At 39.2% G+C, this 25,130-nt stretch overlaps 1 protein-coding gene and 1 pseudogene across 2 annotated transcripts in view; both read left to right on the forward strand.

The window, feature by feature from the left end:
* LOC308617943 (EGF-like and EMI domain-containing protein 1) overlaps positions 1 to 25,130 on the forward strand; it is a gene marked incomplete at its 5' end in the record, with an annotated part of 564,371 nt that overhangs the window by 426,022 nt on the left and 113,219 nt on the right. The window contains 1 exon segment of the mRNA XM_081235347.1: positions 11,803 to 11,925. Within this exon segment, the coding sequence (XP_081091473.1) occupies positions 11,803 to 11,925 (123 nt within the window).
* LOC308617577 (nucleotide triphosphate diphosphatase NUDT15-like) lies at positions 2,429 to 2,948 on the forward strand (annotated as a pseudogene). The gene has a single exon. The product of its transcript is annotated as a nucleotide triphosphate diphosphatase NUDT15-like (transcript).

A 25,130-nucleotide genomic window follows, 5' to 3' on the forward strand; every position in this document is an offset into this window, starting at 1 on the left:
TCGCTGGTCGTTGATGAAGCTGGGTGCTGGTGTTGAGATGGAGATCTCTGGAAGATTTTCGTCATTTGATATTATGTGGAGCTGGGAGGTCTCTTGTGGACCAGTGTGTCCTGTAGTTGGCTCTCCCACCTCAGAGGCACAGCACTGACTCCTGGCTCCTCAATTTGGGATGATTTGTTGTCTATTCATGTATTCCACAGATGCAGGGTACATCAAGTTGATTGTGGAGCTTTAATCCGCTGCTTCTGAGGCTGCTGGGAGAGATTTCCCTTTCTCTTCTTTGTTCTCACAGCTCCCAGGTCTCAGCTTTGGATTTGGCCCCGCCTCTGCGTGTAGGTCGCCAGAGGGCGTCTGTTCTTCACTCAGACAGGACAGGGTTAAAGGAGCAGCCCCTTCGGGGACTCTGGCTCACTCAGGCCGGGGGGGAGGGAGGGGCAAAGAGTGCGGGGCGAGCCTGCAGCGGCAGTGGCCGGCGTGACATTGCACCAGCCCGAGGCACGCTGTGCGTTCTCCCAGGGAAGCCGTCCCTGGATCCCGGGACCCCGGCAGTGACGGGCTGCACAAGCTCCCCAGAAAGGGGGCGTGGACAGTGACCTGCACTTGCACACAGGCCTCTTGGCGGCGGCAGCAGCAGCCCCAGCGTCCCACGCCCGTCACTGGGCTCTGCGCCTTCAGCCGCGGCTCACATCCGTCTGTGGACCTCCTTTAAGCAGCGCTCTTAATCCCCTCTCCTCGCACACCAGGAAACCAAGAGGGAAGCTCCAGAGTTTTCCCGGACTCCCTCCCGGCTAGCTGTGGCACATTAGCCCCCTTCACGCTGAGTTTTCGCCACCAGCCCTAGTCCTCTCCCTGCGCTCTGACCAAAGCCCGAGCCTCAGCTTCCAGCGCCGCCCGCCCTGGCGGGCGAGCCGACAAGCCTCTCGGGCTGGTGAGTGCTGGTCGACACCGATCCTCTGTGCAGGAATCTCTCCGCTTTGTCCTACCCAGGTATGTGGGGAGTTTCTTTCCTTTTGGGAGGTCTGAGGTCTTCTGCCAGCGTTCAGTAGGTGTTCTGTAGGAATTGTTCCACGTGTAGCTGTATTTCTGGTGTATCTGTGGGGAGGAAGGTGATTTCCGCGTCTTACTCTTCCGCCATCTTCCCTGGAAGTCTCTCAACTCAAGACCTCTCAAATTAATGCCATCTGGTTATCCAAGGCAACACAAACGTCCCTCCCAAGGAACACCAGGCACTGGGATGAGGACAAGTCATCTAATTCTCCATGACACTTCCATCTCCATTTTAATATGGCAAATCTCGATGAAATGGATTCTGCTAGTGTTGGAGGGTCTCCTGCAGAGGTGGGGGGTGGTGGTGGCTCCCTCTCTTATATCTTTAAGTCAACCTTCTCTATTGGTCCCTTCCCATCAATATTTAAACTAATGCAAATCTGGTTCACCTTAAAAACTCTCCCCCTCTACCACACTCTCCTGTCCATTTACAACCTCCTTTTCTTAATAGTCAAACTTATTACAATATGTGTCCTAACTTTCTGTCTCCCTTTCTTTGTCTCCAGCTTCTTCTTCAACCCCCCACACTGCAACTGGGATCAATTTGATACTCTACTGAAACAGCCTTCTAAGTCTCAGCTGCCTCCTCTGTAGGTAGAAGTAATAGAAATATTCACTAAATAGGTCTGTTTTGCGTATGAAATGTGTTAATAAATGTGTCGAGTTGAGAGCAGTGCCTGACACATTGTTCGTGCTCAGTAACTGTTAGGTAGATTGTTATTATTAGCAACCTTTTTTTTTTTTTTTTTTTTTTTTGTGGTACGCGGGCCTCTCACGGCTGTGGCCTCTCCCGTTGCGGAGCACAGGCTCCAGACGCACAGGCTCAGCGGCCATGGTTCACGGGCCCAGCCGCTCCATGGCACATGGGATCCTCCCAGACTGGGGCACGAACCCGTGACCCCTGCATTGGCATGCGGACTCCCAACCACTGTGCCACCTGGGAAGCCCCTCATTTACTTTTTTAACAGATATTTTTAGGACATCTTCTATGTGCCAAACACTGGGATAGCTATTGTGAGTAAAACCGACAGGATTCCTGCTCTCATGTGACTTAGTCTTTAATAGGGAAAGCAGATATAAAACAAATAATCACACATACGACTCTACAATTATAGATGAGTTAATGGCTCCAAAGTAAAGGAAGATAGTCCTAAGAAAGTATAACACGTCAGTCTGACCTAGGGTAAAGGAGAAATGCAGGGCTCCTTGAGGCAGTGGTGGTTGGGTAGACATCAACAGGATGCAAATGTACTCATTAGGTAAAGGAGGTGAGGAGGAAATAAAAGAGAGTACAAAGTGTACAAGGAACTTAAAGAAGATCAGTTTTGCTAAAACATCGTAAGGGGAAAAGAAGAGCAAGATAGAATTAGACTCTCGCGCTATGATGGCCAGTGCAGAGCCACAGGGGCGGTGCCCAGGAGTCAGGGTAGGAGTCATGGTGACCAGCTGCAGGCGTCCTCACTGCATCCTCCTGGGGAGGAAGACAGAAAGGGTCATTTGGAGCCGGCAATTTCCAACTTCCCAGTGGCCCATTGGAGTTCGGTGAAAGCTGGAAAGAATGTGCTCAAAGGGAAACCTGGGAAGAAGCAGCTCTTCACCTGAAAAGTGCTCGTTTGGCCTCGGTTGTGAATTCTTTCGTTGAGGAAGAGAATTACCATTATGTCACTATTTTAATGAAAGGAGAGGTGGACGTGACTCATGGTTCAGAACCAAAGAATGTAGAGCCTAAGAAAAATGAAAGTTGGGAGTGGATTCCTTGGGAAGAATTTCCTCCCCTGGACCAGCTTTTCTGGGCACTACATTGTTTAAAGGAACAAGGCTATGATCCATTTAAAGAAGATTTGGATCATCTGGTGGGATATAAAGGAAATCACCTACAGGTGAACAAGGAGACTCCCTGACTTTTTTTTTTTTTAATGGTTAGCCAAAAAGTTCATTCGGTTTTCCTGTAAGATGGCTCTAGTAGCGCTTAGTTGTCTTTAACTTCGTTCGAAACAATTTTGTTAGATTGTATTGTGACAGCTGTCACAATGCAACTGAAATGCAAAAAAAGATTTGTGCAGTGTATGGAGAAGGTGCTGTGACTGAGCGAATGTGTCAAAAGTGGTTTGCGAAGTTTTGTGCTGGAGATTTCTCGCTGGATGATGCTCCATGGTCAGGTAGACCAGTTGAAGTTGATAGCAATCAAATCGAGACATTGATTGAGAGCAATCGACATTATACCACTTGGGAGATAGCCGACATACTCAAAATACCCAAATCAACTGTTGCAAATCATTTGCACCAGCTTGGTTCTATGAATCGCTTTGATGTTTGGGTTCCACGTAAGTGAAAAAAAACCTTCTTGACTGTATTTCTGCATGCGATTCTCTACCGAGATGTAATGAAAACGTTCCATTTTTTAAAACAAATTGTGAAGGGCAATGAAAAGTGGATACTGTACAATAATGTGGAATGGAAGAGATCGTGGGGCAAGTGAAGTGAACCACCACCAAGCACACCAAAGACCGGTCTTCATCCAAAGAAGGTGGTATTGTATATATGGTGGGATTGGAAGGGAGTCCTCTATTATGAGCTCCTTCTGGAAAACCAAACAATTAATTCCAATAAGTACTGCTCCCAGTTAGACCAACTGAAAGCAGCATTCGATAAAAAGCATCCGGAATTAGTCAACAGAAAATGCATAATCTTCCATCAGGATAATGCAAGACCGCATGTTTCTTTGATAACCAGGCAAAGACTGTTACAGCTTAGCTGGGAAGTTCTGATTCATCCGCAGTATTCACCAGACGTTGCACCTTCGGATTTCCATTTATTTTGGTCTTTCTTTACAAAATTCTCTTAATGGAAAAAATTTCAATTCCCTGGAAGACTGTAAAAGGCACCTGGAATGGTTCTTTGCTCAAAAAGATAAAAAGTTTTGGGAAGATGGAATTATGAAGTTGACTGGAAAATGGCAGAAGGTAGTGGAACAAAAGGGTGAATATGTTGTTCAATGAAGTTCTTGGTGAAAATGAAAAATGTGTCTTTTATTTTTACCCAAAAAACCAAAGGAACTTTTTGGCCAACCCATACATAAAAGGCAAAACAAGGTCCTGTTAAAGAATGAAAAATATCTACATTTCAGAACAACTCCATTTTATCTGAAAAGTCCCACGTGATTGCCAGTAATTTATTTGGAGTCTCTTAATATACCCAACACCCTTTCAGCCAGTACTTGTGAAAATTTTTCAGGGATTGTGTTATGAATTGTATTTCAGACTTAGAAAATGTGATAAATGGTGATGTTGTGGTAATTCTGCTTTCCCTATTTCTCTGTGGTATTGACTGTGCTGTTTGTCATTACCAGTGTGCATGGAGGAGAGTGCAGAATTTGTCTTAGTGTTTCAGTTCTAATAGAGAACCTAATTCAGGTGCAGGACATTCTGCAACAGTATTCCCATTGCAGAATTTAACACATTTGTTGATTTTCTTCTTTTATTTAAATCAAAAAAATTTTTGGTAATATATTGTGATAGTCCCTGCAACTAGAGCAAACAAGACAGGTCTTTAGGGTGTATTTCCCAGGTTTCCGATTGAGAACCTAAAGCAAGGGAAGTGAGACAAACCATCCAGGATCTGTATCCCATCTTTAACAGGCCCTGTCATTTTGGATCTCTCAATTGATCTGAGATTCAGCTTCCTTATATGTAAAATGTTATTAGACTAGGGCAGTGGATCTCAAAGTGTGACCCAGGGAAGTCCTCAAGACCCTTTCAAGGGTCGTCAGGGTTAAAACTGTTTTTGTCATATGAAGACTTCATTTGCTTTTTTCATTCTCATTCTTTCCTGAGTGTACAGAGGAGTTTGCATGTTGTGTGATACTGTAGCAGACTGAACACAAAGCAGATATGAGAGTCTAGCTCTCTTCTATTAAGCTAGACATGAAAGAAATTGACAAAAATGTAAGACAGTGCCACTCTTCTCACTGGTTCTTTTGTTTCTTCTTTAAAGAAAGATACCTATATTTTTTATAAAAATTATGTTAACATATAACGGTTTTTGTTTTTTGTAAATAAATTAATAAAAGAATTCTTAAAAAAAAAAAAGAGAGAGAGAGAGAATTAGAGAAGGAAGCAGAGACCAGACCACACAAGGGCCCCCAGACCACATTGGTGTTCAGTTTAATCCTAAGAGCAACGGGAAGGAATTGAAGGGTATAAAACTGAGACAGGAGTGAGGGAACGGGTGACATGATCAAATTTTTGTTTTTGAAACATCACTGTGGTGCAGCAGATATTAGAGGACCCAATGGTGGATGGCGGGGGGCAGGGGGGGCTTTAGTTTGGATTTGAGTGGTGTCAGTGGACATGAGAAATGGACAGATTTGAGATGTTTTAGGAGATAATTTTGATATAGTAAAATTTGGTATTAAATCAAATGTGGGTGAAGGAAGGGAAAATATCAAGGATGACTCCTAAGTTTAGACTTGTGCAGGTAGATAGATGGTAGCTGAAAAATCCCCCCATATTTTTCTCCTGATTTTAGTCCACATACTCAGTTGCCTACTGCATATATCCCTAACTTCCAATCTCACTTGCCCATCAAATCATGATGTCCAAAACTGAACTATTCTTCTAGTATCAAATGTGCCTCCTTCTGTGCTATTGCAGTGAATGTGGTGAATGCCACAGCCAGCCATCCAATTGTTCAAGTCAGTTGACCTTGACTCTTTCTTCTCCATCACATCCAGCTAATAACCAAATCATTTTGATTTTCTCTTCTTAAGCTCTTTTATATCTGCCCACATTTCTCTATTTCCACTGCTACTAGCTTAGGTCAAGTCCTCATCATCTTTTATCTGGATTTTGGCAATTGCTGTTACTTGGCTTCCCTGCCTTCAGTCTCCCGCTTCTCTAATCTCTCCTTCACCCTGCTGGTGCCCATGGTCTATAAAGTAAAGCCATGTTTCCTTAATATGGCAGAAAAGACTCTCCATAATCAGGCCCTAGCCACATCTTTAGCATAATAATTTTTTGCTTTAATCCTTACTCTACACAGACCAAATAAAGGAACCCTCACAGAGCAACTGTGAGGAAACCATTCAAGAAGGCATCTTCAACCCCTCTAGCACTATCAGATATGCTACAACTTTGCACAGGCAGTTTGATAAACCCATATATTTGTAATAAAAATGAACCAAAATTGTGACAAATCCTCAAATTCATTAGAATCTTGACAGAATATAATTGCTCCAATAATATTGCAAGTCTTGGTGAATATAGATTAAAACATTTTACTGATTGGAAGACAATAAATCTTTTTGGAAAGTGTGTACTAAGTTTGAGCTGCACTGGGTAACTTCCTCCTGCACACCCACTTTACAGTATTCATGCCTCAGTTACGATGATTTCTTTTACAGTCAATAGAATCATGTGACTTAAAATGCTTAAACCACAAAAGGGAGGGTATTGAATCACTTAACTGAGGAGGCCAGAGGTAGGAGGGCTTCAGGCATAGTTCATTCAGGGCTCCAATTCCTGTTTTCTGTTAGTCCTTCAGCTCTGTCCTCTTTGTTGGCTGTATCTTTAGTGTAGCTTCATTCATGGGAATAAAATGGCTACTGAATGATGGCTCATACACACATTACAATTTCCAGAGCAACAGGGCCTCTATGTCCCAGGGTTCCCAACCTATATGTTGAGCTTCCTGCTGATTGGATCACATCTGAACTAATTCATTCATTCCTGAGACGGTCATATGCTAATAAAGACATTACCTGGTCCAATCACTGTGGCAGATGGAGGTAGGTTTATGCCAAGAAAAGTCCACCTCAGATTTGAGAGAGGAGTGGTGTTCATCCGTCCCATATAATCTACATGGTTTCTCTAAAATGACTGGGATAAAATGCCCCAAAGGAAAACCTGATAGTTATTGAGTATTAGTGAGCAAGAAAAATGGATGAATCCCAACCTGTGAGTATTCACTATAGACACAATTTAAATTTGTTCATGAGCAAACAAAAATTACTGTATGCCCTGGAGGTTTTAAAGCAACTTGTGAAGGGTCAAAAACAAATATCAGTAGTCTATTGCAAGGGTGAAGAGAGGGCAAGTGGAACAGAGCCCATTTCTAAGAAATCCCATTGATGAATATGGGTGGATAGAAAACTGAATTATGTGGATGGCTGTCAAACCACACATTCATTCATTCATTCATAGAACATTTATGGAGTATCAACTCTATTCCAGAAAATGCTTAATATAACAGGATCCTTGACCTTAAGGAGTTCATCCGATCAGGCACTACAGAATTAAGATACAAGTGAAAAGTCAGCAGTATTGCATATCAGAGTGAAAGTATAATAGAACAGAGTGAAAATAAAGCCACATCTAGAAAATCTAGTGGAGTCTTCAACACACCCTTTAATATTTCCTTCAAATCTAACACTTCTATGTTGCGGTCTTTAACATAAAGCAATGCTTATTTCCAATCAACAGGTTTCCGAGAACAGAAACCTATATTGCCTATATTAAAAGACAAATGGAAGAATAATTTATCTTACTCTGGCTGCACACTCTAAAAAAATAATATAAAACAACCTTGATTGTTTGGAAACAAAAGTGGATCATTGTTGTCTCAGGGAGCTTTTATGTGCAAAATACATTTGATAATAGTGTGAATTCTTTTAAGCCATTATATTCTGTGATCATCTGGGGAAATAGTTTGGGGGATAAATACAGCAGAAATATTTAGAGAAAGGACATTAAAAAGGAAGAATAGCAGACATAGTTGATTCTTTTTTGACATTCTTTTACAGTATAAAAATCATCAAATCCTTGGTCCATATCACAGGGATAATGCTGAAAAAATTCTAATCACTTTATCATTATTCCCAGCAGTGTCCTGGAGCTCCAATTCTGAGGGCAGGGCTTTCTGTAAGCATCTAACATTAAGATATAACTGAGAGAAAAATTGGAGAAATGGTTTCTCCACATGAAGTATACTTCATAATAACATTTTAATGTAATATTGACATTTCTGGTTTTTAACTCTGTTGGGCAGAATCTTGATGGAAAAGAAAATCACTTGTGACAGCTTCAGCATGAGTGTCTAATATCATGGCATTTTAACCCGGTTTTATCCTATATCAGAGGTATTTCATCAGAAAAGAACTAAAATGTCCTTCATGTTTTACAGAAGAAAGTCATTTCTCATAACAGATAATGCTAACATTGTCTTAAAAATATTAACTGTTGTTGAGTGAATAGTGTGGGAAATATGGATGGTTTATTTTCAGAGATTTTGGTAAATAATTTAATGTATGTATATATGTATGTATGTATGTATATACACACACTATTTTGGTCAGAGTATTGATTTATCTATTTGAACTGAATTGATCTGCTTTGGTCAAACAGCTGAGAAGTTGAGCCAAATCATGACATTTGTGATCCGTGTGACATTTACAGTTGAACAGAGGACTCAGGCTCACTACTCAGAGTATGGTCCACAGACCACAGCTTCAGAATTGCCTTGGATCTATTAGAAATGCAAAATCCAGCCCCTCAGCCCCAGATCTACTGAATCCGCATCTGCATTATAACAATATCTCTAGGAGATTAAAGCATTAACTACGTAAGGGGATCTCAACTCTGGCTCCCCATTAGAATCACTAAAGGTGATTTTCAAATATTTGATTTCCAAGTCTTACCCCGACCAACTAAATCAGACATTTTTAAGGGCAGGACCAAGGCTTGGGTATTTCTAAGTGCCCACCAAGTGATTCTAATGCACTGCCAGATTTGAGAACGGTAGGTTACACAATGTCCAAGCAATCAGTAAATCTAGTGTATTCTGAAAGGACAAAAAAGAAGAAGAAAGTCAAACCAATTACTTTGCATTTGGTACCACTTTATAAATGATTGATTTTTTTTAACTATTAGTAAGTTTGCTTAGCTACTGTGTGAACACAGACTGTTATGTCTCAATCTGCCCAGAAGTGTATTGTATTTTAAATCAAGAAGAGGAAGACTTTGCTATCTAAATTAATTAAAAGAAGATTTTAGGTTTGTTTTTCAACTTTACTTCTTTTGCTTTACTTTCTTTTGCCAACCTTATTCACCAACCTGACAGGTCTAAATACTGAATCTCAGACACTGCACGTTTAAACCTCTGCACCTTTGGATTACCCATCCTTTTCTCCATGCACTCAATTCTCAGTTTTTACCTCAAACATTCCCTTATCACTGTAGCTCAAATGCATTTCCCCTTCCCTGAATTCCCACATTTCTCAGTACTTCTATCATTGCCTGTTTGGTTTCTACATATAATCTCAAGCATTAGCAGTCTATTCCAATCGCTTATGCATGAATAGGAAAGGAAAACATAAATCAGAGCATAGTACATGTGGCAGTCATTATTATCCCATCTTACAGATGAGGAAACTGAGTCTCAGAGAGGCAAAGTGACAGGTTAATAAGCTTCAACACTAAGATATTTTTCCCAAGACTGTCTGACTCAGAGTACAGAGGAAGTTTGGTTTGCTTTTGTTTGTTAGTGTGTATGTGTTTTTAATAGATTATAGTACTTTAATTATAGTTCTGGGGCAGATTAAGAATATGAACACACTAAAACATACTGAAAGAATACTCATCCTTAAAATCAATGTCCACTCTAATCTTTGGAATGAACCCAATGGTTTTTCTCTTTTACACTAACTTGGTTTCTTTTGCCAGAAAATTATTGGAGCTTGAAGGGGAAGGGGAGGTGTTCTTATTATGCTTCTTTCTTTAAACTTACTTTTTAATACACAAGTAGTAACTGAATAACTTTCTTGTGAAAATTTAGAACATTATAGATGTGGATAACATTCCTTGTCCAACACACACATCCTGCACTCTACTCAGTCAGACACCTTCCTTCCCTCCTCAGAAGTAATCATTTTACCTGTGCACACTCTTTAAGACATTTTTAATGTATTTAAATACATATATATGGTATATTCTAAAAAATTTTGATCATGGCAAATACTGATATATTGATTGTTTTGTTGATAAAAACATATAACTCTTGGGAATTAAGAGTTTTATTTGTATGTCTAAAGTAAAAGACCTGGGAAGGATATATAATTCAGGGATTGACAGAATTAAGATTCAAAATTATATCTCAGCCCTGTGAATAATACCCTAAAACTAGAAAGAGAAAAATTTAGGTAGCATAAATATTAAAGCCCTGCACAAAGTACAAGTTACAAATGGAGAATTCTGATTTGATATTAGTTTATATGGAAAAAATTAGTGGTTTGTTTATCACAGATTCAAAATTTAATAAAAATTCTAACACTTTGAAAAGTCAGTAGTTCTTATCTCTAAAATAAGATTCTTTTAAAAATATCAGAATTACTCCAGAATATCTAATTTTAGAAGGAAAATACTAGACTGTGTAAAATGTGTTTAATATGGTAAACTAGTAATTTTAAAATGTGGGACTTATTTTGTGATTTATATTCTTCATATTTTTTCTTCTTCATAAAAAAAAAAAAACCAAGTAAAAGAAAACTCTTGTGCTTCTCTCAGGTCAAATGTCCTAATGTTTACTACAGTACAAAACATTCATTAGGATTTCAGTGTGAAAAGGGTCTATGATGAAACACTGCAATAGTATTCCTTCCCAATATCGATGTCTTCTCGAGTAAGGATCTTGCCCTGTGGAATTAAATCTCACTCAATGTAGAGCTAATTATCTATTATGATAACATATTTTAGTGAAGAATATTCATACTCAACAGTCTTTGCCAGAATGTCTGGAACTGGGGACAGGGGAGTCAGGGACATTCTCTGCATGAGACACGTGCAGACTAAATCTTGACCTTTCTGTCTGATTTTTACTTTAGAACATGTCACAAAACAAATTCTCTGAACAGGAAAATTTAGAAGCTCTGATTATCTGAAAAATCACTGATTATCTGAAAAGTTTTCCCTGTGTTTGTGGATATTTTCTTGTTGTGATTTTAGATATATCAGAACTGATTGTATAGGGTACAAGGAAGTATAAGTTCTAAGAGATAAATTGGTTTTCCTTTCCAAAGGAAGACAAATATTATTCATTTTTCATAACCTTGACTGATCGTAAGACATAGGTGACCATGAGTCTTGACCTCTTTCATTTATTCTAAATAAATGTAACTTCACACATAAACATGCTAAGTATTTCAGAAAGTGGAGCCCTGAAAGATAAGGAAGAATCTGAGTTAATGGAGCAAATGTATCCATGTGTTTTTAAGAACTCCAAACTATGGCTTTATTTGAATTTATTTGTCTCTGCCCTGATGTCCACCATAGCCCATGAGAAGGAGAGTCAAGGTGTTAAGTCTATTACTGACTTTATTCAGCAGCGTCAGACCAGTAAAGGTGTTTATCTACTCGTATGTGCTGCTCCAGATAGAGTAGCTCATTGTAATTCTCCCCTCCAGGTTCCCTTCCCTAAGGAAATAATCTATATCTCAGATCTGTCTAATTAATCAGGATGTGGAGAATAAAAAATTGTGAGACAATCCCTATGCTCATCATTGTTGGGCTTTATAAAGTTTCTATCTACATTTTTTTGTTTATACTGTGGAGTAAAATGGATCAAACAGGCAAAGAACTGTGGCAACAGAGATGGTGCCTTTGTGCAATAAAACACATACTGTGTATCAAAGAAATATTGTGCCACTTCTCTGAAGCTGATATTGGAATGACATTGTAATCCTGGCCATCTGTCTTCTTCCTCTAGATGTTGATGAATGTACGGTAGTGAGTGGAGGCTGCCAACAGTGCTGTATTAACACTCTGGGCACCTTCCATTGTGCATGTGATACGGGGTACAGTCTCCATGCTGATGAACACACCTGCATAAGTGAGTAAACATTAGAACCAGCTTGAAGTCGTTTTCAGTGAAAATCGACCTGCCCACGTAGGGGCAGGAAGAAAAGGCTTTTCTATTGTAAAAACATCTATAGAAGCTGACAATTTTCAAGTACAATTCTCTCTCTTAGAATTTAAAAAAGATATTTTGCTATTAAAAGACTAAAAGACAAAAAAGATGGGGAAGGAAATATAGAAATTAACATTCACAAGCAAAACTTGGATCCCCTCAAATGTGTGACTGTTCCTTAGGGTATCATTTCTGCCACATGCAATAAAGTATAAATTTGTTAATTACTGCTTATATACAACAAGTTCAGCACAGACACAATAAAGAAAGGAGGCTGGGCTGTTACAATCACTAGCTACAATGTTCACTCATTTCAAACCAGACTCAGAAGTGGACTCATGATTATAACAGCAAAAATTATAACAGATGATATATTAAGGAGTTTAGGGTTTCTCAAGAATAGTTAAAACTACACACATTAAATCTGAGGTTACTATACACTTATTGTGTATCAAAATGTTCTTAGATATCAGTTTTGGGAGGTAGGATTATTATTGTTAAGTCTTTGTATGTTTCTGAATTTTATAAATTTCCTAAAATGAGTATGAATGCAGGGAAAAAAAACAGAAAAACTTTAAAAATACTGTGTTTCCTGTATGATTTATAAATGTTCTTTTTTTTAATTTATTTTTTTAATTTATTTTTTTAACATCTTTATTGGAGTATAATTGCTTTACAGTGTTGTGTTAGCTTCTGCTGTATAACAAATTGAATCAGCTATATGCATACGTATATCCCCATATCCCCTCCCTCTTGCGTCTCCCTCCCACCCTCCTTATCCCACCCCTCTAGGTGGTCGCAAAACACTGAGCTGATCTCCCTGAAATGTTCTTTTTTAACTGAAGTAATTTACATAAAAGTGTTTTTTTTATTGAATGATGATCCTCAGATGGCATCAAGCACGTTCTGATTTCACCTCCAGGTCCCTTTGAAAAATATCTTATACTGAAAGAATAGCACCTTATACAACACAATTTAATTGCTGGTTTAATTTATACAGGGTTTGTTAACTTGTCCATCTACTCAAAATTATTAGCATTTTATGAGTATTCTATAATTATGAAATTTGGGATAGAAATCAGCCAGTTTTGCTTAACTTCATAACATATACTCTCTCTTTTTCCTAACATAAGAAATGAGAGAAAGCCAGGTGAAACAGGTAAAGATGTCGTAGTCATAGATCTGATTTTGATAGAAGAAAATGGAGGTTTTGAGAGCAAAGAAAGGACTTTTCCAAAGTTGAGTGAAGATGCAAATAGAAGCCATATCGTAGTATCAGGGAACTCAGTATCTACAGCAGGCACCAGTGGTGGGACAGCAGCACATTTACATTTTTGTAATCCCCCAAATATCCCCTTCTTTTTGCAAAATTACTGCTTGTTGCAACAGGAATCCCTTTCCCATCCCCATCTCCATCCCCAACCTGTAAAGACTTCAGCTGGTAATATCCTTAAACTACCACTCTAACTTCTCTCAGTCACAAAATATTTAGGGGCAGGATTACCTATACATGCAGATATGGTATTTATTGGTAAAGGTTGAGTTGGTGAATTTTTGTGTCTGATATAAAAATATTTTGCAAAGTAATGAATTTTATATATCTATGGTATCTGGTCTTTGCAATAAGGCAAAATAAACACTCTAGTGACCAACTGAAATTATATCTTCAGGTATAATTAATTTTCTAAACTCTGGCAGTTATTAACTATTTCTTAGTAAAATCATTAAGCTCTTTCCTTGTTCCTCACCACCATTGCTCTGGAATTTTCCAACTTTTGTTTCAGTGACCTCAGGTCAAAGGTGGACTTGGATAAGAATATTATGGTTTATCATTTCTATTTCGATTCCTTAAAATCCATCCTGTACAGACACATGGACACTATGGCAATAGCATATTTGCATCTGCATAGGTTGATCCTCTCCTTGTACAGAATTTCAACATAGTGTACAAATTAAAAATTAAGCTAAAGAGAAATATGGATTTCATGATTGCAGTCATTTTAAAGCCTTTAACCCCTTGGATGTCATTCCACAGAAGTACTGGACTCAAGAGTCCAGCAATTGACCTTTGTGGAAATTTTCATGCCTCTCTCACATGAATATACTGGTTCTGGTTTCAAAGAATGGTCCTAAGAACCTCAGTTGACACAATTACAGCAGTCTTGTTAAAATGAACTCAAGAAGAATTTAAGCATTTTGTATTTAAATACTAATAATGATGTGAGCTTGAGGATAAGAACTGTTCGTTTGCTTTGAAAGAAAGGGTGTACTGTAGAGAACTGAGTCTCACATTGGTTTGTATTTTGAGTAATATTGTAGCAAGGGTCAGATATTTTTAAAAACAGGACAATTAAATTAGCCCACTTTCCCTTTGGTATTTGTTACCTGGCAGGAAACTGAGAATGGTGGTTGATCTTACCAGGAAACTGTAGTAGACAGAAATTCTTCATGACCAGTCACAGAAGAGAAGATGCAGTTATGGAATTTTATGATTCCACTACTTTAGAGTCCTTGAAATTAATTGCCTCCATTTCTTCCTTCTTCTTGACCTTTTTCCCTTCCTTTGCCCCATTCTGCCCATCAGTCATAGGCCTAAGCTAGTGTGACTTTTTGAGTTAGAGCTGCTGGTACTTTTTGCACTTTCTCTTAATCACAGCAGCAGTAAACTTCTTGTACCCCAAATCCTTACAGAGTTTAAGATGACTTCATTTCAAGAAAGGATCTGCTCTCTAAGAGCTGTGCACTTGTGGTGACATATGGCCAGCAGTTACTAGTCAGCCTCCACCAGAATGATAAAGTTACACAAAGTGGTGTTAAGAGAGGGGGTCCATAATATCCAGCTATAGTGTACAGGCCACTTGGTTCCCCATAAAGTACTGCCTGGATGGCTGATAAAATGTGATCCTAGTAAAACTGGGGATCTTGGCCTCAGTGACCCTCAGTTTGAGCCCCTGAAGTTGTTTGCAAATTTTTGGAATGCATGTCACTTTACTGGTGGCAAGGGCCTATTACTTTCTTGAGATTTTTAAAGGTGTCTATGACACTTCAAAATATCCCCCATACAATTTTGTCCTTATGATGGTGCTTCTTTAAAAGGTGTATATGTGGGAGGATTTCATGATACTGTTATATCATGATACAGTCTCACGACACTGTCATATAGTCCGAGGCTAAGCTGGTCTATGACTGCTTCTCCCTACACCTTCCTTTATAATGGGGTTCTGGGCCAGAGGTCTGGGTCCTTGTCCTTGAGCAGCACAGTTACACCTAGTTGGTGAAGGGTCCAGACATAGCATGGGAAAGCAGTCAAAAATGAAATTTTGACCAGATTTGCCTTGCTATCAGTGGTCTCCATTAACACAGATATTACCAAGTAATACATATACTTTTGTTTATTTTTTTTTATTTTATTTTTTTTTTGCGGTACACGGGCCTCTCACTGTTGTGTCCTCTCCCATTGTGGAGTACAGGCTCCGGACGCGCAGGCTCAGTGGCCATGGCTCACGGGCCCAGCCGCTCCACGGCATGCGGGATCTTCCTGAACCGGGGCACAAACCCGTGTCCCCTGCATCGGCAGGCGGACTCTCAACCACTGCGCCACCAGGGAAGCCCTACATATACTTTTAAATTTCCCTTTACTTGGAAAGCAACGGCTTTAAAAAAATGGCTAGAGTTTAGCCATCATCAGAAAGACAGAAATATTCATACTAGTCCACCACTGACTCTCATCCATGGACTAGGAACAGTGGCACAGTGGAATCCAAGTTGGTGCGTGGCCTTCAGCAAATCACTTAATCTCTCTACAGTCTCTACAGTCTGGTTTCCTCATGTGAAACTGGACAAAATGACCTTAAAGTTACTGCATCTCTAAAGTGTTATAATATTATGGAGTTCCCCAAATTACTAATTTGTTACATATCATCTGCTAACCTGTATTTTTTAAAACTCCATTGGATTCTGTGGAATAATTATTTTGTAGAGCTCAGATTTTATTTGAAAAGTATATAAAGAGCTTAGACTTTAGAAAGTCTCACATAAAAAGTGAGTGAGAATTTTATATCCAGTTTAATAAAAATGAGTTCATGACTTCAATGTTTTTAATGAAAACAATAACGACACTTTGGTGCTTTTTTGAAAATACTGTTTTCTATATCATAGAATCATATTTTGGAGGAATCCAGGGACTAATTCAGCCTAATCTACTTTAGAGATAAGAAGTCTGAGATCCAAAGAAATCAAGTAACTTTCACTCTGAACAAAAGAAGTTTTCAGGAAAATCTGGCTAATTTCACTTCTAACCAAATGCTTTAAAATAATTTCTGATAAGTGTTTTAAAAGACTAAGAAAAATCATAAAGGTACTGTGAAATGAAATTCTTACATTCTATTTTAGTAAATAGAACGGAGGGTTAAAATAATGTATTTTCATAATAGCTATTAATGAAAGAAATCCACCTTATATTATCACCCTGTAAGTGCAAATTTATCACTTCTCTCTTACATTTCTATCATATTCTCCAACAAACCTGGCTACTCTCAATTCTCCAGGTCAGCTATGCCCTTTTCCACTTCCACACCTTACCTTACTCAACCTAGACTTCTCTCTCACCAAGACTCCTCCTGTCAAAAGTCTACTTACCATGTTCCATGTTCAATGTCCGTTGGCCTGTTAAACCTTCTCTGGTGACCCCAGCCAAAAGCATTCCTTCTTTTTCTTCTAATACCATATGATTTAGTGTTGTCTTAATGACACATTGTAACATATAGTTTTATATGTGTACAATTGGGCTTCAGACCAAATGAAAGACACTGATGACCTTCTAATTATCAGCTTTCAGAGAAGTCTTTTCCATGCCTTTCTCAATGGCCTCTGACACTATTAACCACTCATTTTTCTAAATCTTCCTCTTGACTTCCTGACAGCACAATTTTCACCTTTGACTGCTGCCTCTCTGTACTTACATTCTTGTTACCCGGTTCTGACTTTCAATCATCTTCCTCTCTCCTTGCTATGGACTGAATTGTGTCCCCCAAATGTGCACGTTGAAGCCCCAAGTTCCAATGTGATGGTATTTGGAGGTGGAGTCTTTGGGAGATAATTAGGTTTAGATGAGCTCATGAGGGTGGAAGACCCTCATGATGGGTTTAGTGCCTGTATAAGAAGAGAAAGCAGAGAGCTTGCTGTCTCCACCATACCAGGATCTAGCTGAAAGGTGACCATCTGAAGCCAGGAAGAGAGCTCTCACCAGAAACCAAACCCTACTAGAACCTTGACCTTGGACTTTCCAGCCTCCAGAACTGTGAGAAAATAAATTGATAAGGCCACCCAGACCAGGGTATTTTGTTACAGCAGCCCAAGCGGACTAATGCACTCATCTCTTCTCCTTTATTCCCCCTTCTCTAGTCTATCTCCATTTTACTCTTCTACTTTTAGACAGAAGTCAATACCTATAAAATATCTGGCAAGTATTAGTTAAATGTTAGCTATTATTATAACAGAATGATGAAAGATGTAAGGACTTTACCCAGATGGATTTGTTTGTTGGGGAAAAACTCAAACTTGCAGTATTTCTAGCTTTTGGACTTTGGACAAAATACATTATCTTCTGATAGCTTTGAATTGAAGATTTTCTCATTGTTGAGAGGCAGACTTTAGTAGATATGACTAAATATAAGTAATGATAATGTAGACTAAACTTCTTTTGCCAGTGGCTATTTTTTAACAGCCAGGGGCTAGATACCAAAATAATTAAATTACCCAAATTTTCTGTATTTAGCTGTGTAATTTACATTTTAAGTAACTTGTAAGGTTTTAGCTATAATTTGGTATACCTCACAAAATCTGCCTTTCCATTTTTTTCTTTTTTATAACAACCTTGTGAAACATGCTCAGCTCAAATCTCCGTTCATAATCATGTCCTTCCTCTGCTATATTTGTTGAAATTAGCCTTCCCAGAGGGAAGAAATAATTAAATGATTGAAAGTTTTAATGCTTGCATAGTTCTCTAACCTCTCTTTCATGCCTTCAGCACATAGGTTTATTAACATCTGTACTCACAAATAAACAAATGGAATCACTGGTGTCTGCACAGAGAAACCTCAGATAAACAACATTTTAATTATTTTCATCTTTAACACAAGAATTCTTTATTTCCACTTGCTGGAAGTGGTCAGGAACTGTTTTGTTCAATGGTTCCTTTTTATTCTCACTAAATGAGGTTGGGGGGAAGGAAGAAGAAAGGTTACCTGGAAGCTGTAAACCAAAGATTTTTCTGTGTGATAAAGTGTGCAACATAATAGAATCAGAGGTCATTTTTTAATTCTAAATAAACAGAAGTTAGGTGGCAAGAAGAGGGTAGATGTACAACCTGGAAGCTTGATTAAATAGATATTCTTAGTAAAATTTTGAGCTTGAATAAATGTTCTTATATCAGATTTTTATGTTTCACATTTTAAAATAATGCTAAACTTGGAAAAAAAGGATTGAGAAAACTATTAGATGTGGTGGTCTTCACACAATGGATTCTTTTGTTTTTGATCTCAGTGTTCTGATCAGTGATGTCTAAGTTTTATTTGATAAAAGGAGTGGAAGATTCTTTCTAGGGAATGCAAAGAGATTGCCCTCAAATTGGAGACAAAAGAAGTTAAAGACTTTCATTGTAACTACCTTTCAATTAATTGCATTATTTATGAAGACAAATTAGAAGCAGAATTCATTTCAGATGACAGCTGATGTCTTGAATAGGGCTATGTCAGGTTAAAAAAATTGTTTAGTTTGTCAGGTTGATGGCATCTCTCAGTCATTATCAAATTCATCGCCCTCGCAATATTAATCACTTTTGTGTGGTAGGTGATATATTTAATTCCTCAAAGTTGAATTTAAGGATTACTTCTCCTCTGCCATCCTCATTCCCTCTATGTTGCCTTGAAAAAAAATCATGAACTTCCCAAGTTTTTATCCATTTTGTTGATAATTAACCCAATTCAAAACTTATTTCCAAATCCAATGGATTTTAGGAATGCATTCAGAAATCTTTTTTTTCTACAGTTTTTCTACAGTCTTCAGACTTGGGAAGGTAAGACTGACAGTTTTAGATAGAGTCAGACTAAGGTCTGAATTCTACTGCATCATATAAGAGTTGTGTGATCTTGGCCCAGTTTCTTAATCTCTGATCTTCAGAATTCATATCACATTTATCTCTTTCTCTGTCTCTCTAACTGTATCTATACCTAATATAACCAGGATAATAATTCACAAAAATCAATATTATACATTGTACAAGGACACAAACCTTATGAAGAGGGATGTATTTAACACACTAGAATGGGGAATGGGGGAGACTGAGAGTGTATTCTGGGCTAAAAGTGAACAAATGAAACAAGAGTGGTCCTTCCAAGGACTGGGGAGTGATAAGAATTTTTCCTGAACTGAGCAATGTGATAAACTTTACCTTCTGTATCCAACGTTAAAACAAAACAAAGTGATGAAATGTTAGCCCAGTGGTCTTCATCCTTTCCAGTTGCCTTTTCTTTTCTTCTTTCTCTCTATGTGGAAAGTAAATTCACAGGTCTTCCTTCAGAATAATCTCTAGGAAATTTTTCTAGCTATATTTGTAAAATATTTTTAAATGTAAGATTTTCATAACATATATCAAATAAATAATAAAACCCTACTTTTAAGCACTAAATAATTTTGCTGTCTTACGTTTCCCAAATAATTTCATAATGCATTACAGAATACCCCCTGTATGGGATGAACAAAAATATGAAGAGATTAAAATAATACCTGGCACATAATTGAAGTTCAGTAAATGGTGGCTTGAATCAGTAATTTATAATTATTATGTATCTACTTTTATTAATTTCCCACAATCAGAGTACTTATTCAATTCACAAAGATACTAAGAATAAGAGATTCTGAATTGTGTGCAACTAAAAATACAGGAACTTCTCTTTAAATTCTTTGTTTATGAAAATAGAGAATGGGATTTAGGATTGTGAGAAAAATATTGATAATCTGAAAACAGCATGTCTTGGGAAAAAAGTGCCAATTTTTCAGGGTAACAATATTAACTTTACCACATAGCTACCCTGTATAAAAGGTGTGTGACTTTGAGCTTTCACTTAGCTGTTCAAAACTCCATTTCTCCATATGTAGTGTGTAGTAAGGAAAAGTTACAGTGAAATCCTTAGTGCAGTGCCTGACACAGAGCGAGCAATCAATAAAAATTAGCTCATAATATTAATATTAGTTCTATACTTGCAGTTGGCTGTAGGCATAGGACTAAATAAAATTACAGAGCGGGGGCTTCCCTGGTGGCGCAGTGGTTGAGAGTCCGCCTGCCGGTGCAGGGGACGCGGGTTCATGCCCCGGTCCGGGAGAATCCCACATGCCGCGGAGCGGCTGGGCCCTTGAGCCATGGCCACTGAACCTGTGCGTCCGGAGCCTGTGCTCCACAATGGGAGAGGCCACGGCAGTGAGAGGCCCACGTACCGCAAAAAAAAAAAAAAAAAAAAAAAAAAAAAAAATTACGGAGGGTCAGACACTATAGTTATAAACGTACTTTGGTGATCAGATGGCTTCCATTGGGCAGCTTTGTTGCTAGCTTTTTAGCAAACATACATTCATTGATTCTTTTAACAACTCCCTGTTGCACTTTCTTTTTCTTTGCATTTTTAATGCTTTTGGAGCTTTAAAGCAATATTCACAACAATATTTTCACTGAATGGTAAAATATTCTCATTCTCATTTATCACTAGATTGAAGATTTATATCTCCCTGTTTCCAAAAGCACTGGAGGCAGCAAGCTTTAGGCAGCTTATGCATTTTCACAGGGTCCGAAGTGCAAAAAGACGTGAAACATAAAATAGTACCACCTCCATTTAGAAACAGCAGAAGGATTAAGTGCTTTCAAACACCAGATATGAGCATAAAACTTAAATCCAAATCTAGTATCCCAGTATAGTTTTCTAGCAGCTGACAACAGCCACATGGTTTAAACCACGTTTGCATTTTCTAACAACAATAATCATAGAGATTTTTTTTTTTTTTTTTTTTTTGTGGTACGCGGGCCTCTCACTGTTGTAGCCTCTCCCGCCATGGAGCACAGGCTCCGGACGCTCAGGCTCAGCGGCCATGGCTCAGGGGCCCAGCCGCTCCACGGCATGTGGGATCCTCCTGGACCGGGGCACGAACCCGTGTCCCCTGCATTGGCAGGCAGACTCTCAACCACTGCGCCACCAGGGAAGCCCAAGACATTTTTTAAATTCAGTGATTTCAGAATCTACTACTGAATGCATGTCTTTCATTTTGCAGAGAAAACAGAAATTTTCAGCAAAGAGACCTCCCAACTTTTACTCCCATCTAGAACATTTGGTACTAGCTCTTAGCTCTGTCTGCTTTGCTCTTCACTGAGAAGAAAAGTGCTCTGCTGTTATTTCAGGCTAATCCCATCCCGCCTTCCCCTTAGAACGTCAAAATTTTAGAGGTGAATGGAAGGAAAAGACTATATAAAAGAGGTTATGGAGTCATCACAGAAATGGAAGGGAACCCGGAGAAAGTTGTGTCCTACAACCCACAGAGGAGAGAATGTCAGGAAGGGGAGTGGTCATTACGTTCAAGATTTAAGTCAAAGGACTGAAAGGTGTTCCATGAAACTATCCGTGGCTAATGTATGGATAACCCTGGTTAAACTAGTTTTAGGGAGGAGTTTTATTTTAAGATAGAGAGAAAGAAGTTGAAGATAGAGGAGAAAAAAGGACGTGTTAGGAGCAAGGTTCTCTATCTTTCAAGGAGTACTTTTCAGTCATTCTGTTTAACATCTTGAAAGTAAACACCTCTCCTTCCTTCCTTTCTCTTGTCCTTGGATTGTAGGACACAACTTTCTCTTGGCTCCCTTCCTTCTTTGTGATGACTCCCTAACCTTTCTCATAGAGTCTTTCCCCTCTGCCAACCTCCAAAATTTTTTTGATCTTCAGAGTTCTTGTTTTGGCCCTTTCTCCACTCCCTCCTGAGTGATTGTTTCCACTTGCCAAGCTTTACCTACTACAGTTAGCTAGAAATGAATGATGTTCAAATCAACATTACTAAATCAGATGGCTCTTTTTGTTTTCTGGACCCAGAGATCCGGCCACTGCCTGAGGCCCTCTTTGAGGACATCCTCCGGCCTTGCAAACTTACTGGACCTAAAATTAAATATATCTTCCTTCCTGCCCTCCACCCCCCAACTTTCTTCTTCTCCTCTGAGTAGTAAGGACAGCTCAGGCCACCCATTTTCCAGGTCAGTCTAGTATATCTGGGGTCACTCATGACTCGTTCTCTCTCTGATTCCACATATTAAGCTCCCCAGCAAGACCAATGGGCAAGTTCTCCACAATATCCCCCAAAGAGCTGGCTCCACTGTGACTACTTTCATTCTGACCCTCATAATTTCTTACAGAAATGTTTACTGTAATTGTCTCTTAACTGGTACCATCCTTCATACTTGCCCCCTTCAATCGATTATCTAAACTACTGCCAGAGACACCTTTTGAAAATGTAACTTAAAAAATTATTTTACCATCCTTAAAACCTTTTATTGTCTCTATATAGCTTTTAGAATTAACTCAAAATTCTTACTAGGGCTTACAAGATGCTTCAGGGTCTGACTCTTGGTTACTTCTGCTTACCTGCCATGTTTCTACTCTGTACTTCATGCTCCAGGCTCAGACACACTGAAAAGTTGCAGTTCCTCACGTGTACCAGAAGTTTCCACACTCCTACACCTTTGTCTTAGTGTTCCATCTGTCAGACACTCCCTGCTTCTGCACGTGCTTGTTCCTGGATTTGAGTGCAAGTCAACACTTTCCCCTCTCTCCTCCTATGCTTTCCTCCCCACCTCTCCTCACCTGACTTCTCCTGTCTTTCAAAGCAAAGGTTAGAATCACCTCCTCTGAGACTTTCCAGATCTACTCCCATACTTATAATCCAAATTTGTCACCTGTTTTATAAGATTTATAGATCGTTTATAGATTTAGAGATTCTTTCAATGGTGGGACACAACATAAAGACACTCAGATAGATGAAAGGAAGAACCTTTGTTACTTACAGCTCCAAGTGAGAGAAGGGTACCACTCAGGGCTGAACATTGGGTTACACCCAGGACAGGGTAACAAGCAAGCTGATAGGAGGTGGCTTATATATGGCAAGTGGGGTGGGGTTAGGCTAAACTCACAGTCTTCCTCGGGATTAGGTACTTTGAATAATTCCACAACCCCAAGGGAGAAGGGGGCATCCCTGGATGTTAGGTACCTGGGGACCTCTGGCAGTTGTGTCTGTGTGTATCTTAACTCTGAAATGTCTGATAAGGGAATTATTCAATAGTTGGGGTGGGAGCTTATTCTGTGAGGGGAACTGAGGGTTTTGAGCCATGGCTTCAAAACCGAGTCAAAACAGCACTTGTGGAATATTACATCATACACCACATAGAGCCAAGGGCACATCTCTAATAGAGCCTCTCACAATGGATTATAAAGTTTCTCTTCTTGTCTATCTCCCCCACTAGGCTTTAATCTCTTTTGTATCCTCAGGACCTAGCATGTGACTGAAATAAAGTGTTTACTTTTATTAAATGACCCTGTATTTGTTCAAGGTTTAAAATATAAAGATCCTTGTAATAAAGTATGCTTTGTTTAAAAGTAAGGGCATTTTCCCTTTCTTATGATCTGTTTCTCTTTATTAGACGAGAAGAATTATACAATGCATGGCTTTGGCTCTTAGGAACCCAGCACTACGTTGAAGGCTTAATTGCATAGACTCTATTTTTTTTTTTTTTTTTTTTGCAGTACGCGGGCCTCTCACTGATGTGGCCTCTCCCGTTGCGGAGCACAGGCTCTGGACGCGCAGGCTCAACGGCCATGGCTCACGGGCCCCGCCACTCCACGGCATGTGGGATCCTCCCAGACCGGGGCACGAACCTGTGTCCCCTGCATGGGCAGGCGGACTCTCAACCACTGTGCCACCAGGGAAGCCCACATAGACTCTTTTTAACCTATATCCCTAATTTAACTTTCTCCGCCCCACTTCATAACATGGTTCTTGTTTTGCTGCAGTGGTTATTTTTTGTACCTTGCCCCCTCTTTTTAAACCATAGCTTTAGTGGTTCTATTATAGATATGTTTTAGATCGTACACAGCCTCAAATCATCTTTGGAAGTAGATGGATATAAATGGAATAAAACTAACCAAATTCAATCCTAGATTTATCACCTGGCTTCTTTTAAAGCATCATAGACAATATTTTAAGCCCCAGATTTAGAAAAGATATGAACCTGTCATTCAGTGGAATGGTTTGCCTATTTGTTCTCAGGAATCCCGGGTATCGTTGTCAATGCCAGAGCATGTCAGGAGAACAAAGACTGGCCTCCATACCACAAGGGTGGGGAGACTACCTAGGGCTTTGTAGAGCCTAGAGCCTGATACTGAGCAACCAGTTCATAAAGACAGGATATATGTATGATTATTAATGGGAGTCAAGGGCAAAGCTGTGGTAAGAATGCAGGCTGTCATTTCCAATCATTTTCTTGTCACAGGACAAGGAGTAAGACACAAAACCTAAGGGAAAGGTCTGGGGTCACTATTCGGAAGTCAGGCTGCATACTGAGTCCTCAGTAGATAAATACATATTCTGAGGATATGAGTTCTGAAGGTGGGTGGAGGTGCTATCTATAAGCACAGGCCCAAAGCAGGGTTAAAGTTTGAGCCAAAGAAGGAGATAGGCGGGAAAGGGGTTTGAACTCTGACACTGAAAGCTTTTCAGAGACCATCTCTTCAGTAGTCATAAGACAAGAATATAACCATCAACCTAACAATCAAGACCACGTGACTCCTGCCCCTGTGCACTTGCTGGTTTGGGTGGATTAAGGCTACTGGGATGTATGGAGCATCCCCAGGGAAAGGCAAGTCTCCTCAAGGCTCGGTCCTCTGGGTTGACATGTCATCCAGAAGCTCAGCAAGCATAGTCCATGTACTCTCCCTTCAGACACATTAATTCATCCAGAGATCAAATTCTAGAATCTAAGTAATTACAATTTGGAAGTAATTTTGGCTATGTCCATTAATAATAATAATGACAATGATTTTAAAAATCTT

The sequence above is a fragment of the Mesoplodon bidens genome, assembly GCF_964165515.1.
Source record: "Mesoplodon bidens genome assembly, chromosome: 5".
Taxonomy (NCBI): domain Eukaryota; kingdom Metazoa; phylum Chordata; class Mammalia; order Artiodactyla; family Ziphiidae; genus Mesoplodon; species Mesoplodon bidens.